This window comes from Bacillus rossius, chromosome 1 (assembly GCF_032445375.1).
Source record: "Bacillus rossius redtenbacheri isolate Brsri chromosome 1, Brsri_v3, whole genome shotgun sequence".
Taxonomy (NCBI): domain Eukaryota; kingdom Metazoa; phylum Arthropoda; class Insecta; order Phasmatodea; family Bacillidae; genus Bacillus; species Bacillus rossius.
In genome coordinates, this window is record NC_086330.1 from 226,910,924 (window position 1) to 226,925,328 (window position 14,405).

Below are 14,405 nucleotides of genomic sequence, written 5' to 3' on the forward strand. Positions count from 1 at the left end.
CACGCTACTCACCACAAGAAACTTATTTTCTGTCCGATTTTCTTCGGATTTTCGGCAATTTTTTCACGGTTCCTCGAAATCGGGTTGTAATAGAGAGGTGGTCGCAATAAATGAGGTCGCAACAAAAAGGTTTTACTGTATGTAACATAGTATACAGGAGCATCCTAGAATAATACTCTGATTTAAGCTCTTTTAAAGAAAAATTAATTTATTATACATAATACTTTGAACTTTTTAAAATGTTAGTATTTAAAATTATTTATTTTTTGTAATATTGAAACATATTTCAATAAAGCATGTTTTCAGTTTTTAAAGCTAAATTGTAGATTAGAATTTTTAAATACTGATGATCCCAGTTACACATTAAAAAAAGCATTTACTATATTATTTAATTTTCTTTGCAGTGATCTTTGATACTTATTTAAGGACAGCAGCACAAGCAAAGCCGCGGGTAAAAGCTTGTCCTAAATAAAAAGAAAAGCCGGACATCATACGATCGTACACCAACCTTAGTGATGTCACGGAAACGTCATGGTTATAAGCCAATAAGAAAACATCTGTTTTTTATAAGCTAATGTTTACATTTTGAATGATGAACTCAGGTAGAAACTTATTTGTAGTGAATATGTAACCTATTGATATTGCCAGTTTCAAAATATAAATATACATTATACTCATACTTTCTAGACAGTTTTATATTCCTATTCAACATGCTGAATAAAGTCCACAAAAGTAATTGTCGTGTTATCTCAGCATTTGTATTTTATCTTCAATTTATTAAGTAAATAGTATGTACAAACTACAAAACATATTTGATCAATTTCAATAAAAGATACTTAGGTTGGGTAAATAAATTAACTCGGAAAAGTGTCACGACAAGTTGGATTTGTCAAGAGGATTTAATGGGACTACAATATAATTATTTTCTGCTTGATTCATTAGCCATGAAACATTTTGCTAGAAAACAAAAAGAGAAAAAAAGTGTCAATGCTGGTGGAGTTGTGTTGGAAAAACTTTTAAAACACATTTAACATATAACACAAGATAATTTTTAAGTCAAGGAGCTTTTTTAAGATTAAAATTTATTTCTGTAAAAACTGCAAAAGCAGATTTTAAGATTTTAAGATCCATCCCATCCCCAGTACCACTTTTTAAAATCAAGCTTTGAGTATGATTGGGACAAGTGCAGACAGTAGAGTGCATACCTGTCTTCTACCAGCAGCATTAGTTTAATACATCATGAGAATTAAATAAATCCATGTGGCTTATACTTTACTACGAAAAACCAGTCTAAAGGAGATTTAAAGCTAAAAAAACAAATACAGGATTGAAGTTTGAGAGGAAATTGATTAAATGGAGAAGCAGTTGAGGTCTAACAAAAGGTATGAGTTTTTAACCTGATAATGACTCAACGCCACCCTTTCTCTTGTGTTCACCTTAAGCAAAAATATTAAAAATAATATTTTTCTCCCATTTACTTCTAGTAGGCCTACACATTCAGGGTTGATACAAATAAGTCTACCACATGAAATAACTTTTATTTCACATGGAACAAATTTTTATTAAATTTCAAGTGTTTTTATTGTAAATAACTACTTCATTGAACATTTGAGGGGTGTTTTATCACATGTGTATAACAATACATGCAAATATGCAGTTATAAAGCAATAAGTAAACAAGAACAATAATTTTATCCACTATTTAGCTCACATTAAGTATTAGCAGTAGTTCCTAAAAATATGATTATTAAGTATTAGCAGTAGTTCCTAAAAATATGATTGAAGGAGAGTATCTTTTCTGGGGAGAAAAAAATCCAAAATACATTTATTTGGCTTTCTGAAATGTTTTGAATAGATCTTTGAAGAGGGAATAGTGATACCTACTAAAGTAATTTATCAGTAGTTTACTGTTTTAAAGTGTGGGTAAGAAGGGTAGATACAGTAAAAACTTATAACAATAGGTTCAGTTGGGTTAGGTTAGCTACATTAAAAGCGTTAAATAGTAAAAAAGGTTGGTTAGATTAAGTTAGTTACATTTTTAATTGGTATTCCGAATCAATCATTCCATGATACAATATGTTTAAAGTAGATAACCTAATGCAACCGATTGTTCTCACGATTTAATGCTTTTTCTAAATGTACCTAACTCAAAAATATTTTAAAATTGTAAACTACTTAAAGTAAAAAAAAAAGTTAAAAAAATCTTTAGAATTAACTAAGAATTTGTTTGTATTAAAATTGTAGTGTGTAAAAAGTAATTTTTACTCATGAACAATTATTATTCAACATGTTAATTCCATCAACTTCATATTCAAAATATAATTACACATTCATCCTATCCTAGGAAAGGTTACACAGGCTCTACTGCACAATACAACACTTTATTGAAAACAAGATCACTTATACGGGGGAATTTGAAGGCATGTATCCAAAATGTTTTATTAATTTCAGTTTTTGCTAGACCAAAATAGATGCTACAATCCCGAAAATGAGTAATGCGCCATTCAGATGAAACGAGCCAAATGTTGTTTTTCCAATGTTCACCAATTTTACGATCTTAATTAAAGAAAGCACTTAAATACTTGTAGGTATTTATTTTTAAGAATGTAAAAATAAACCATGAAATATACCAGCAGCACTGGAACTGCAAATATCAACACCACACACTCGTATTTATAATTTTCCAATATATCTATGAATTAATTTATAAAAGCCAAAATTATGATATATTTTTCACCAAAACTCTCCTTGAAAGATAAAATCAGTTCACGATGTTATTTTATAGCAACAACACTCACAAAATGATTTAACTGTACTTTAACGAAACACCAAATGTAAACAAATGTCTGGGGTAGATTATGTAGTGGTCTGTTTAACACAAGAATTTTTAAAATGTTGAAATATGCAGCAAAACTCTTCCTACATTATGATAAATTATCATTATTTACAAACAGCACAAGTCCAATTCCTCTCTAAATTAACATAAACGTTTTATTAACGAACTTGAATTTGCGGAAATTGATCTGTCATCTTGATTTAGGAGACCTTAAGGCTTGGATCTTACTGCTTCCTTTACTTCAAATTAAGGATGGTTCTGGTTTTTGTTTTAGAGAGCCTATGGCTGTATGTGGAGGGCTGGTAGGAGCCACGAGTGCGCGGGCGTGCATTTCAGGCGATGGTGACCAGCTGAACGAGTGTTTCAGAACAGGTGAGCTTGATGAGTGGGTCCAGCACAGCAGGCCAGCGACAGCTCTGGCAGCTGAACGTGTTTGTTCCAACCAAGTAGTTTGTGGAAGCATAAATTTACCCTGGAGCTAGAGAGCCTATTAAAAGGACCTCTATATTATGTTCAGGCCCAATTATTATACAAAAACTTAGGATTAACTGTGATTGCAAGAACTATTAAGGGCTTGAAATGGGTTACGACTGCTTCACAAAACAAGTTACAGGGTCCGTTTAGCAATTTTTAGGTCATTTCTTGGTTGTGAAAAGGCAACCAATGTGTTTTACTACATGGACTTAAAGGTGAACAGCAACGGCACAGAGTTTATGAGTTGTTTAACTTTAGGTATTGAAAATTTTAGGAGTTTTTTTGGATAGTCAGCTTTTTTTTTAATAGGCTTAACAAAAGATAAGTTACGAAGCAGTTAGACTTGATAATTGTTTGGTAAACTGAGACGAGTGAGCTGGGGTTAGTTAGTTTTGGTGCATTTAATATGTATTACACGTGCATGAACTGGACTGTCTTTTATGAAGAATCGCAGGTGTTTGGACATTTCCCCTACATTGGCATACGGTTCCGCATTTCTGAATCATGCATGGTAATTACTACTTTTTAACAAAAGATTTTGTCCAACAGCTGTTCCGTAAAAAAAGACATCATATGTTTAGCCAATTAGACTGTTTCAGGTCGCAGAGAATAAAAAATCTGGAAAAAGATTTCAAAAATCAACTAACAAATTATACAAATGATGTATACACAATGTGTGCGCATATACATACAACTACAGACATATAGTGGATTCCTTCTTAACGCCAACTGGGCATTTTTTTAGCGGCCCTGCACTTAACTGGCCCACTAGTTTGAGACGATGACTCAGAACTACCGTGACTTGTCTTTAGCTGCTAGCCAATTTAATAAAATTGAGATGTAATTGACTTTTCAGTAAGGCCTAATACATACATATACTGCAATTATGTACTATAAATACAGTAGCTAACAGTTACATTTTGTTCCATGGTAGGTTTTTGTGATCATACCATATTTATCAGCACATGGGTTGCACTTTAATGCCAATTTTTTGTTAAAAAATATAGAGCAACCCAAAAGAATGTTTTTCACTTTCTGTAAAAAATTAAATTGAATATGTGCGTAAAAATCTCAACTGTTTTTTCAAAAAATTTATTACTTTATCAGTAAGTATAAATTGTTCAATTCAAATATCTCAGCAGTATATGTGAAAAAACATGAACTGCACCATTGTTACGTCTCGCACTGGCTGCAAGGCGACTTGGCCAACTGCTGCGCTGACGTTTGACTGGAAGAGGGAAAAATATAAAACTAAACAAGCCAGAGTTCTTGTGTGTGCATTTTGTAAGTTTTGTGAGAATCGTGAGCATCATTCTAAATGTTCTTCGACTAGCAACAAACACAATTTTACATGTCTATTACAACAGGTTTTTATGATGCAACCGTACCCGAACGTTATTGTTTTTTACGTGAGATTTCCCACACTTTTAACTGTAACACTCCACTACAAACACTGCATCCATCGTTTTTGTTTGGAAGTGTGACTTTTGCATTCCTCCAGGGTTGGCTGATTTAAACCAAGGTTTAAATCAAATGTTTTTATAAAAAAAATGGTAGATAAACTGCAGTTAGAGCAGCAGATCGTAACCCAAGTTGGATGCATCAGGCCCTAGTAGAAGATGATCACAGAAGGTGAAGAGAGTGCTCACCTATGAAGGGATACATGAACTGTAGGCAGAGCAGCAGCACGTAGCCCGGACGGCCAAAGGCAGCCTGCATCAGGCCCTGGTAGGAGAATTTGCCGCTGAGGTGACCGCTTCTTACCAGCAGCACCAGGGAGTAGTCAGTGAACAGGGCCACCAACAGCAGCAGCAAAATTCCCAGGCCGAACCCCGCCTGATGCAGGGCGTACGGCATTCCTGCATCAAAACTTTGCGCTGTTACATGTGCATCAGCAGTCTTCAGTATTGCATAGCTAAGACTGGAAACTGGAAACTCTGTAACTGTGTTAGTAGTATTGATAAGAATTTTGTAGTGTCATGTTTCATTTACACTAGGTGATGGCTACACCCTATTTTACCACAATCAGTCAGATGAGTACTTATAACCTGTTTCACTTGCGCGGAACACGAAAGTTCAATGAAAAGGCGAAGGGGGAAGGGGGGGGGGGGGTTGTACATTTTGCAGCGTGTTATCATGCACGGGCGATAACAGGGGATGTCCAGTCATCTGCCGGCTCAGCCTTCAGGGTTGGGGATGGGGGGAGGGGGGGGGATATGCACAATAAGACACGTCGCGCAGCAGCTGTGAGCCCACGCCAAAGTCCAGTGACGGCCAGCGAGAGACTAAACTAAATTTTGTCTTCTGATCTCAAAATGTCAACCTCCCCATGGGTCGGGAGTAGAATACGAGCACATATATAAACCCTACTGGATGGGAAAGAAACCGCCAAGTCAAGGGACAAAGCTGATGATTTTATTTTATAACTGGAAAACTTTTAAGGAGTAAAATTTAGTAGCACGAGGTGAAAATACTATCTGCACAGTTTACAGTAAGATGAAATATAAAATATTTTTGATTTAAAAAAAAAAAAAATTTTTTGGGTATTACTATAACACTAGGGTATGCATATAAGCAAACCACGCTCTGGTACAATCTGTTACTGCCCTTATGTAGTTAAAAAAAGCTTTATATTAATTTTGTTATAAAAGCCCTGGAAGCTGCTTTAAGTGGGTGAAACATACTACAGTATACTCCGAGGTACACAAGGGAAAAACAGTAAAAAAAAGAAAACTTACTTCTCACAATAGGAAGTAGAAAATTGATCGTATCTGAAGAAATAAATAAAAAAGAAGTTTTCTTAAAGCTTACCCTATTTAATGTTAGTTATAGTTTTCATTAATTTCTTTTGATGGTTTCAGGAATACACAAATCAAATTTAATTGGGGCCCCGGCTGTCAGAATTTATCAATTACAAACAGATTATTAATTTTACATGTAATATAAATCTAACCTTTTCCTTTGAGATAATCAAGCTTTCACAAAAACCAACATAAATAATTTAACTATTTTGTTAGCCCTACCAGTGCGAGACTATATATATTTTGATTCAACAATATCTCATCGCTGACTGTTCACTGGCTGTGACTAGAAGCGGGAGAGACACGTAGAATTCATGTCCACGTAAGAAGCCAGCATATAAATTTAGTTGAATTTCGTGATGGTTTGAGTCTGAGAAAAACCTGAACTTTTAGACCCCACTGGAACCACAAAAAAAAAAGGGGGTCCAGTGGTCAAGACAAGCAACAATAATCGAGAAGTCAGGGCAAAAGTTAAGTAGGGAGCCAACTATATGCAAAAGGGTGTAGAATTTTACACTTACCATTCTGGGAATGGAATGAAGAAAATCACTCCCTTCGAAGCTGCACAAGTGCTCTCGGTAGCCACGCGTGAGTCATGCTACTGGATTACCTACTAATCCTAACTAAAGCGACTAGCAATCTAGACAATAAAAAAAATAACTAGGGATCACTTCTGGACTACATGGGATCACATCCCTTAAGTTAGTCGCGGTGACATTGCTTCTGAATAGTCACGGGCAAGAAGCACTGAAGAGATACGACCACAGTGATGACAGAAAGACGAATCAAACAATCTATAGGGTTGCATGTAGTTAAGAACTTGTGTTAGGGGCCCAGAGGCCCAGAAAGTGGGGGAACTGGCCTCTGATTGGCTGGAGGTTAGGCCGACAGAAAGAAAATAATGAAGGTGGCTGGTCGCCTAACTTAAGGGGCATCGGAGGTCACTCGCGCTGAAAGCAGCACACTCCGTCGGGGTGCAGGTGAAACAAACTCTGGGTTAGTTCACAAAAGTCACGCAAGCGGGACTAGCGTAAGCCTGGCACTTATGGGCCCTGCTGGTTCGCGCTCTGTCAGGCTAAAACAGAACTAGAGAGAGGAGTGGTGGCGGCCGGAAGAGTTCGCGGAATGAAAGTTAGGTGGTTGTCATTTTCGCCGCGAGATGGCGAAGGCAGGCCTTTCACCCAGCGAGAAGACCTTGATTTAGGCTTGCCGGGAGCGGAGGTTAGTGCCCTGGCTGGAGTTCATGGAAATATGAAAAAAAAAAAAAAAAGGGGGGGGGGGGGGTCAGCTGGCTCGTGAGATAAGTGTTAGAGCGGGCGCCGATACGTGCCTGACAGACCTAGAACATTAGAATAAGGCATGACTGGAGCTGCTAACCTAAGCTGAGCTCTGGGAAGAGAGCTGCCCTGGGAGGACACTGAGAAAAGCTCTCTTGGTCACGAAGCTGGACACTGTTACTGGTTGCGTTCGTGGCCTGAAGAAGAAAATTTATGTCTAATACTTGCTTGGCAAAATCACACCGGGTTCTCAGTTGCAGCACTGGAAAAATGTTACAGGACTCTATCAGGAAAAATTTGTTCAGGATGGGCTAACAAAGTTTATATTAGGGAATTGAGGTGAAAAAAATAAATTTTTGCCAAATATTTCAAATTTGCGGCAGTCAAAATGGTCTTCATAAACGGTGCTTGAACTTTGAAAACTGTTATACAGGTGTTATCTTTCACAGATAAACACAGGAAAATAAAATTCTAATAAGAGCTAACTTTACATGATATAATCTTGTTTATTTTTAGATTAATGTGTTTTAAACACAATCTCTTACACTGGTAACATGTACAACTGCTTGAAGGAGTAAGCATCAAACATATAACCAGTGCAGTAGGCCACAAGCTCAGTTTGCCTACGGCTAATGTTCTGTCTGTGGAGCCATCCTACACAGCAACACAACCAGACGGTTGGGTTAGTACTCAGGACCCCAGCTCCTGCTAGTTTCATGATTAATTAGGTAGAGTTGGCCTGAGTTTTTATTAATCAAGTTGAATTTTATTGATAGATATATTCTCAGCTCGAAAGAAATTCAAGAAGGTAAGGTGTGAGAATTTATCTCATTACAGTTGCCAACATTAAAAATGTATATTGTTACACTATAAAATAAAATATGCAATTACAGGAGTTAGTTACATTAAAATATAAAATTCCCTTAATTTTCCAAGATTTTGTCTAATTAAATTTATTGAAAAATAAAAGTTAATGTAATTAATTTTAGAACTGTCATAAAAACCCCTAAAATTTGTAACCACAATCAAAATCATATTTATTAACCGAGTTTTAAAATAAAGATTTGGCTCTTATTCTTGTAAATTTTTTTAGTCCACTTACAGTACAATTTTGTAGTCTTTTTCTGTTACTGAAAAGAGTTGGGAAGAGGAGATTTCTACTGAGGTGTGGCCACCCACTAAGAAATGAAAATACAAAGAGCTTACGAAATGTACTAAAACAAAACTGCTAATTTACTTCAGAGTCTAAATTAATATTATGCACACATCCCAGTATTCATTAACAGGATGTTTACAAATACCTAGTAAACAAAAATCAGGACTTTATAAAAAAAAAAGTTTTATTACAACTATTTTACATCACAGTGTCTATTTGATAAATTAAACATAATACTAAATATTCACAGGAGTATGCCTGAGAACAAAACTTCACCTATAACTCCACTGCCAATGATAGAGTTAATGTAGTTGAAGCTCGTGAATGGCAAGCTGTTCCGAAAGTTGTCTTCATTCTCCTGCAAAAAAAAAAAACACATTAGTTACCACTGTTAAATGTCATGACTTTCATGTTCCAAATAGTATATGAACACATTTACATGGAACCAGGCTACGCCCTCCCTTAAGCCCTGACGTGCCTTCCCCCACTTCATACCCCTCTCCTCTGACGAACACCCTCCATGGCCCACCACATATTTCAAACCTCCCACCAGCACAAGAGTGAGTGTGTGAGAAAGTGTGAGAGAGAGAAAAAATGTGTGAGAGAGAAATAATGTGAGAGAGTGATGGAATGTGAGAGTGTGAGTGTGTGAGAATGAGAGTGTGAGTGAGTGTGAGAGTGTGAGAGAAAGTGTGCAATAACAATTTTTATATATATATATATATATATATATATATATATATATATATATATAATATTAGTATATATAGTTGTAAGAAGTTTTTTTTTAATTTCCTGGAAAATTTTTAGCACAAGTTTTGGAACTAGGTGACCCAAATATGACCTAATGATCAATTGAATGTGGTGGGAATGCTTCTCCTTGTGGCCATGACACCTCAACTCAGCATCAGTCCATCATCATCGCAACTCGTCACGTTCATCACTCTGGCTAGACCAATGGAAAGCATCATAAAATAAATTCCAATTAAACACCTAAAAACCCTGAAAATAGTTTTACACATAAATGTGTAAAACTATTTTCAGGGTTTTTAGGTGTGTGTGTGTGTGAATGTGAGTGTGTGTGAATGTGAATGTGAGTGAGTGAGTGAGTGAGTGTGTGTGTGAGTGTGTGAGTGTGTGAGTGTGTGTGTGTGTGTGTGTGTGTGTGTGTGTGTGTCTGTGTACAATTTGTTTAAAGTATAATTTTTTGCATAGTGTGAAGTGTGCATCATCTGATTAAGAATTTCTGGATTTATTGGTTTTATATATATGCTAATTTTGTTATATTAGGAAAAAAAAATAATGTTGCTTCTTTGTTTACAGAAAAATATTGTAAGCCCTAATCATTTTAATACAACACAGAAAACAATTACTTTAAATACTTTTTGTTAACTTAACATGATGAACTAAGAAAAAATTCATGGGTTTTCTCATCCCCAATCCAAAAAAAAAAAAATGTTTGCAGAACCAATTAATGTGCTATAAGTACTACCCGACAAGTTGCAATAATGTCACTTTTGTGACATGGCTTCGCTGTCACAAATCCTTTTTCACGTCTGTGGAGGTTTGTGGATTGCCGCACATTCTTGTGGCGTGGTGAAGCACTGGCCATGCGACGCAGTTGCTTGTTGTGCTGTGGGAGGTCTGAGGGAAGGGCGCTCGTAGCACTCCTATGTAGATTTTCATGGGTGAAGTATTTTTTTTTCCTTTGCTACCTGAGGTTGGTATGGCTCTGGAAATTTTGTTTTTGTTAGTTTTGCGCAAGGAGTTGCGTGATGTGGTGCAGAGGAAAATAAGGCGGATAGAGGAGAGAAGACAATGGGACTTCAACTAGCTTGAATGTGTAGGATTGTAATATAGCATTTAATGCAATTTTATAGAATATTACTCATTATGGCTGGGAGCGAGTGTGTGTCACTTAGAAAAATTTGTGTTTCGGTAGTAGCACAACGCACGGTAGGATGATCGTGTTGCTGTTACACTAGTAATATAGCATAGTGGCTACATTAATCTTCGTCTACGAATGCAGGTATCTAAATTTTGGGTTTCTTACAATTTCATGCGGGATGTGACCACATTCGACATGGATTCTTCGCATCGTCTAGCTGGTGAAAATAGCAGCCATGTTACCAGGCACGAGGCATGGGATGGTTTCCTGTTGTTTCAGAGCAGGCCTGTTTGCAGTTAACGAAGAGTTGGGAAGGTCTTATGTCTGCTATTTATTATGGGACCAGTGCACCTGGGCAACTAAGTTTTTGGCCTTAGTAAAGTAAGCTTCCATTTTGTAGTGAAAAGTTAAATTACTAACTGTGGATGGATTATTATAAACCAAACTAAGTTTTGATAAATAAAATCAAAATAAACTATTTCTCAAATCTTAGTGCATGCTGTCGGCATTGAAGAGGTTTACTCAATTGAGTCGCAAAATGTTTGATGTACTTTAGAAGAACAGACATAGGTTATTTTGTTAGTGCTTAACCAGTTGTATAAAAAAATTGCATCTAGTCAGTTTTAAGCTCCATTGAGTGGTGAGAAAATTGTCTATAAATTGGTATGGGACAAGAAGCAGTTATAATTATTTATATAAGATAAAAAATACATAAAGCAGTTTTGTGTTTCCTGTTTTAAACCAATTGATGATACATGAAACTATAGTGTGGTTAGCAATTTATACCATTGTTGTCGAGATAGTGTAAAGTATTATTACAAGTGAAGGAGGAATTATATCCGGTTTTTAGTGTTGGTTGGTTCCAGCAAATGGCTGGACATGAAATTAGAGTGTGATTAGCAATTTAATTAGTACATAAATATTTCCTATTATTATAAGTAAATTTCTGATTTTCTTGTACCTTCAATATTTTTTTAATGTTATTCACTCTTTGAGTGGGTGTGGGTTATGCTATCATAACTCTCATTTATGGAATGTGTCCATGGGTACTGACATGAAAGGTGTGGACTTTTGATTGAGGTTTATGCAATGTTTGGCAGTTGGTGTGGCCTGTGACACAACTCTCCAGCCTCCTCACCCCTGTTGGATAATTGTGCTCAGAGTTTTAATAAGTTGCATTGAATTTCCAATTATTGCTTGAAGCTAGTCAAGTTCTGTGCAGTAACTGTTTGATTAAATGATAATTACTGAGGTTTGCCTTGAATCTAGTATAAGAGAGTTGTTAATGTTCATTCTTGGAGTGCTCGAGTAAAGTCTATATGCTATCTTTAATCTTTTTAGCAGAATATGAGCACATTTCATGTTTGTTGGTCGTTAACATTGTTTCCACATACAGCTTAATAAATATGACGTACCTAAACCTAGGTTGTTCCATATAGACTACCTTTATCACTTCATTCCCCTTACCAAGTGGTGTGTGGAGAGAGAGGAGGTTACACTTTCTAAACAAATTTTTATTACAACATTTAAATAAGCAGCTCGATTGAATGGAAATACACCAAATCATAAAAGAAATAACGTTATAAATTACATTCTAACCTTTTTTAACACCTGCAAATTTTTGGTTTTTTTTATTTCTTATATTGTGCTATAAGGCAAGAATCCATTCATAATATAAAAAAAATATTAACATGCCACTGATACAGTGTATGCAGATGTAAATTGTTATGATAATTTTAAACTTTTTAGAATAAATCCTTACCACAAGTTGTTTTGTGTCCGATTGTGATGTTCCATCCTCGGAGGCAATACTTCCACCCGTCTGTTGGAAAAATCAACCATAATCTCATCATTATTAACTAAATTTGTATGGAAATAAAGGTGACAGCTCTTGGAATTACTTTAGTTACAATTAATTTGAGCTATTTTGATATTAAGGATTCTTTAAATTGGGGAAGAAAAAAAAGCCAATATGTATGTACTGGAATTAAGAAGGATCTGCCTGTGAAATGTGGAAATGCAAGAAAACTTGGATTTTTTTGGTGTTGTACATACCCTTATTTTATGTTAATTGCTGAGGCATTTAAACCCTCATTTCCATATAAATTCAGAAATTAAATACAAAGTTTGAAATGAAAAACTATTTATTATCTATTTGAAGAATTCAGCAAACGAAAACTCATAATATAAAGACTACAATATTTGCTGAACACATACACATAAAAATATTACTGTTCACAATCCTACAAATAACATTAATATTTATTTAGCACTGTTAGAAGATACTCAAACATTTTAAAAACCTTATTGCCCTTTAATCCCACATACAACATTGATGTTTGCTTATCACTTGTACAAGGTATTGTAATTAAAACTACATATACATTAAGTCTATCTTATTGAAGACTGCTTATAGTTGATTAAAGCCTTCCTTGTTGGTCGAAGTCAACAGTACTCTGAATACAAGGAATAACAATTGTTTTAAAATGTTGCCCTAGTTAGGAAACGTTAGCTACAGGAAAAAAAAACTACCTATTTATTTTTATGGTAATATAACTTGTTCAAGTCACCCTCTCTTGGTAGTTGTAGTGTTAGGAAATCTACCTTAAAAAAAAAATTGTGCGCCAAGTCTTTCGGTACTCTCCAGTGATGTGTGAATTTCTAATCTCAGTAACCAGCAATCATGTGCTCTCATGTTGCAAATGAACTTATAACACAAAACTCAAGACACCAAATTTAACGTAGAATTCTTTAAAATAATGTGAGCGTGACAAATATATGAAAACTATTTATTTTAGGGAAAAATGGTAAAACCTTTCCCCCTTTTTAAAACCCAACTATAATTTTATTTAACAAGAGTGTACTATTTATATCTCAGGGCTAGCCGAACTGGAGTATCAAACGTGTCACATGTAAGTGCCATGTGACATTTCCCCAGAGCATGGAATTATCATTTCCTGCATTTTTGAGGTTATACTTCTCAAGGAACTTTGAGGGTGAAATTTTAGTATTGTTAAGCTCAGAGGGTACGTTTTGGATGTTATGTCATTAAGAGGGCCCCACTGTATGAGAAGGGCACACAGACATGGCTGAGACTCCTCCCAGGGCGTGACATTGCCCTTGTGGAGATGAGATTCAACCCTCCTTTGCCAATCAGAAATTACACAGACCTGGTCTGCTCTCGGCATCGGGCACGGCTGCACAGATAGTCAGTGACGTGGGCTCTTCAGACTACCACTTGCCTGAGACTTACTGATGGACGACACGTGGTCAGAGAGCAATGTGGCCCTTGCCTAGGCCACAACAAATCTAGGACGTTATTTTTGGGTGTTTAAATTTTTGGTGCTCTATTTATTTTATTTTTGTAGTTATTTTATTGTAATTCTTAATATCTCATTAAGGGCAGCACTAATAGGTAGGTAATAGTAATTTAATAAATGTACGCAACAGCTTTTAAAATATATAGACATTTATTTTATTGTGTATTTTATTAGTCGTTCTTTAGCTACGATAATATAACAAAAATTGAGAACATCCAGAAACGAAACTATTGAGTGGGAAGTTTCAAAACTTGCCCATAGTGCAGCGCTAATTGGACTTGGAAATCAAACAGTGTGATCATGAGCCGCTATATGGCAGTAATGTGCAAAAAATACAAAGGGGAAACCTAGATCGTGAAGCTGGCGTGTATATGGTTTAACGCACTACGCAGTCCAACTCAGGCGCTGAGACGAGTGAGTTGCGAACTGCATTTCGGGCACCTCGTGGCCCGAATTCATGGAGAAGAAAATAACGGTCGACCGCTGTAGTGTTCACGGCTGTGATGGTGTATGGCTGTGGATTTCTGCAAGGACTGGAGCGACGAAAATACACAATGGGTGTGTGTCACCTATGATATGTGAAGAGAAACTGTAAGTTATCAATTTACAATTTTATATTGCTCGTGCCAAGTCTATACCCAGACCCTGGAAGAC

The 14,405-nt window shown here is 35.9% G+C and overlaps 1 protein-coding gene across 5 annotated transcripts in view; it reads right to left on the minus strand.

Annotated features, from left to right (window-relative positions):
- The window catches only part of LOC134527335 (putative sodium-coupled neutral amino acid transporter 11), a 126,505-nt gene that overhangs the window by 93,145 nt on the left and 18,955 nt on the right, over window positions 1-14,405 (minus strand). For all 5 annotated transcript variants that reach the window (XM_063359916.1, XM_063359915.1, XM_063359919.1 and 2 more), the window contains exons 2-4: window positions 12,194-12,253; window positions 8,820-8,901; window positions 4,959-5,168 (exon numbers count right to left, since the gene is read on the minus strand). In XM_063359916.1, the coding sequence (XP_063215986.1) occupies window positions 4,959-5,168; window positions 8,820-8,901; window positions 12,194-12,253 (352 nt within the window). The remainder of the gene's footprint in view (window positions 1-4,958; window positions 5,169-8,819; window positions 8,902-12,193; window positions 12,254-14,405) is intronic.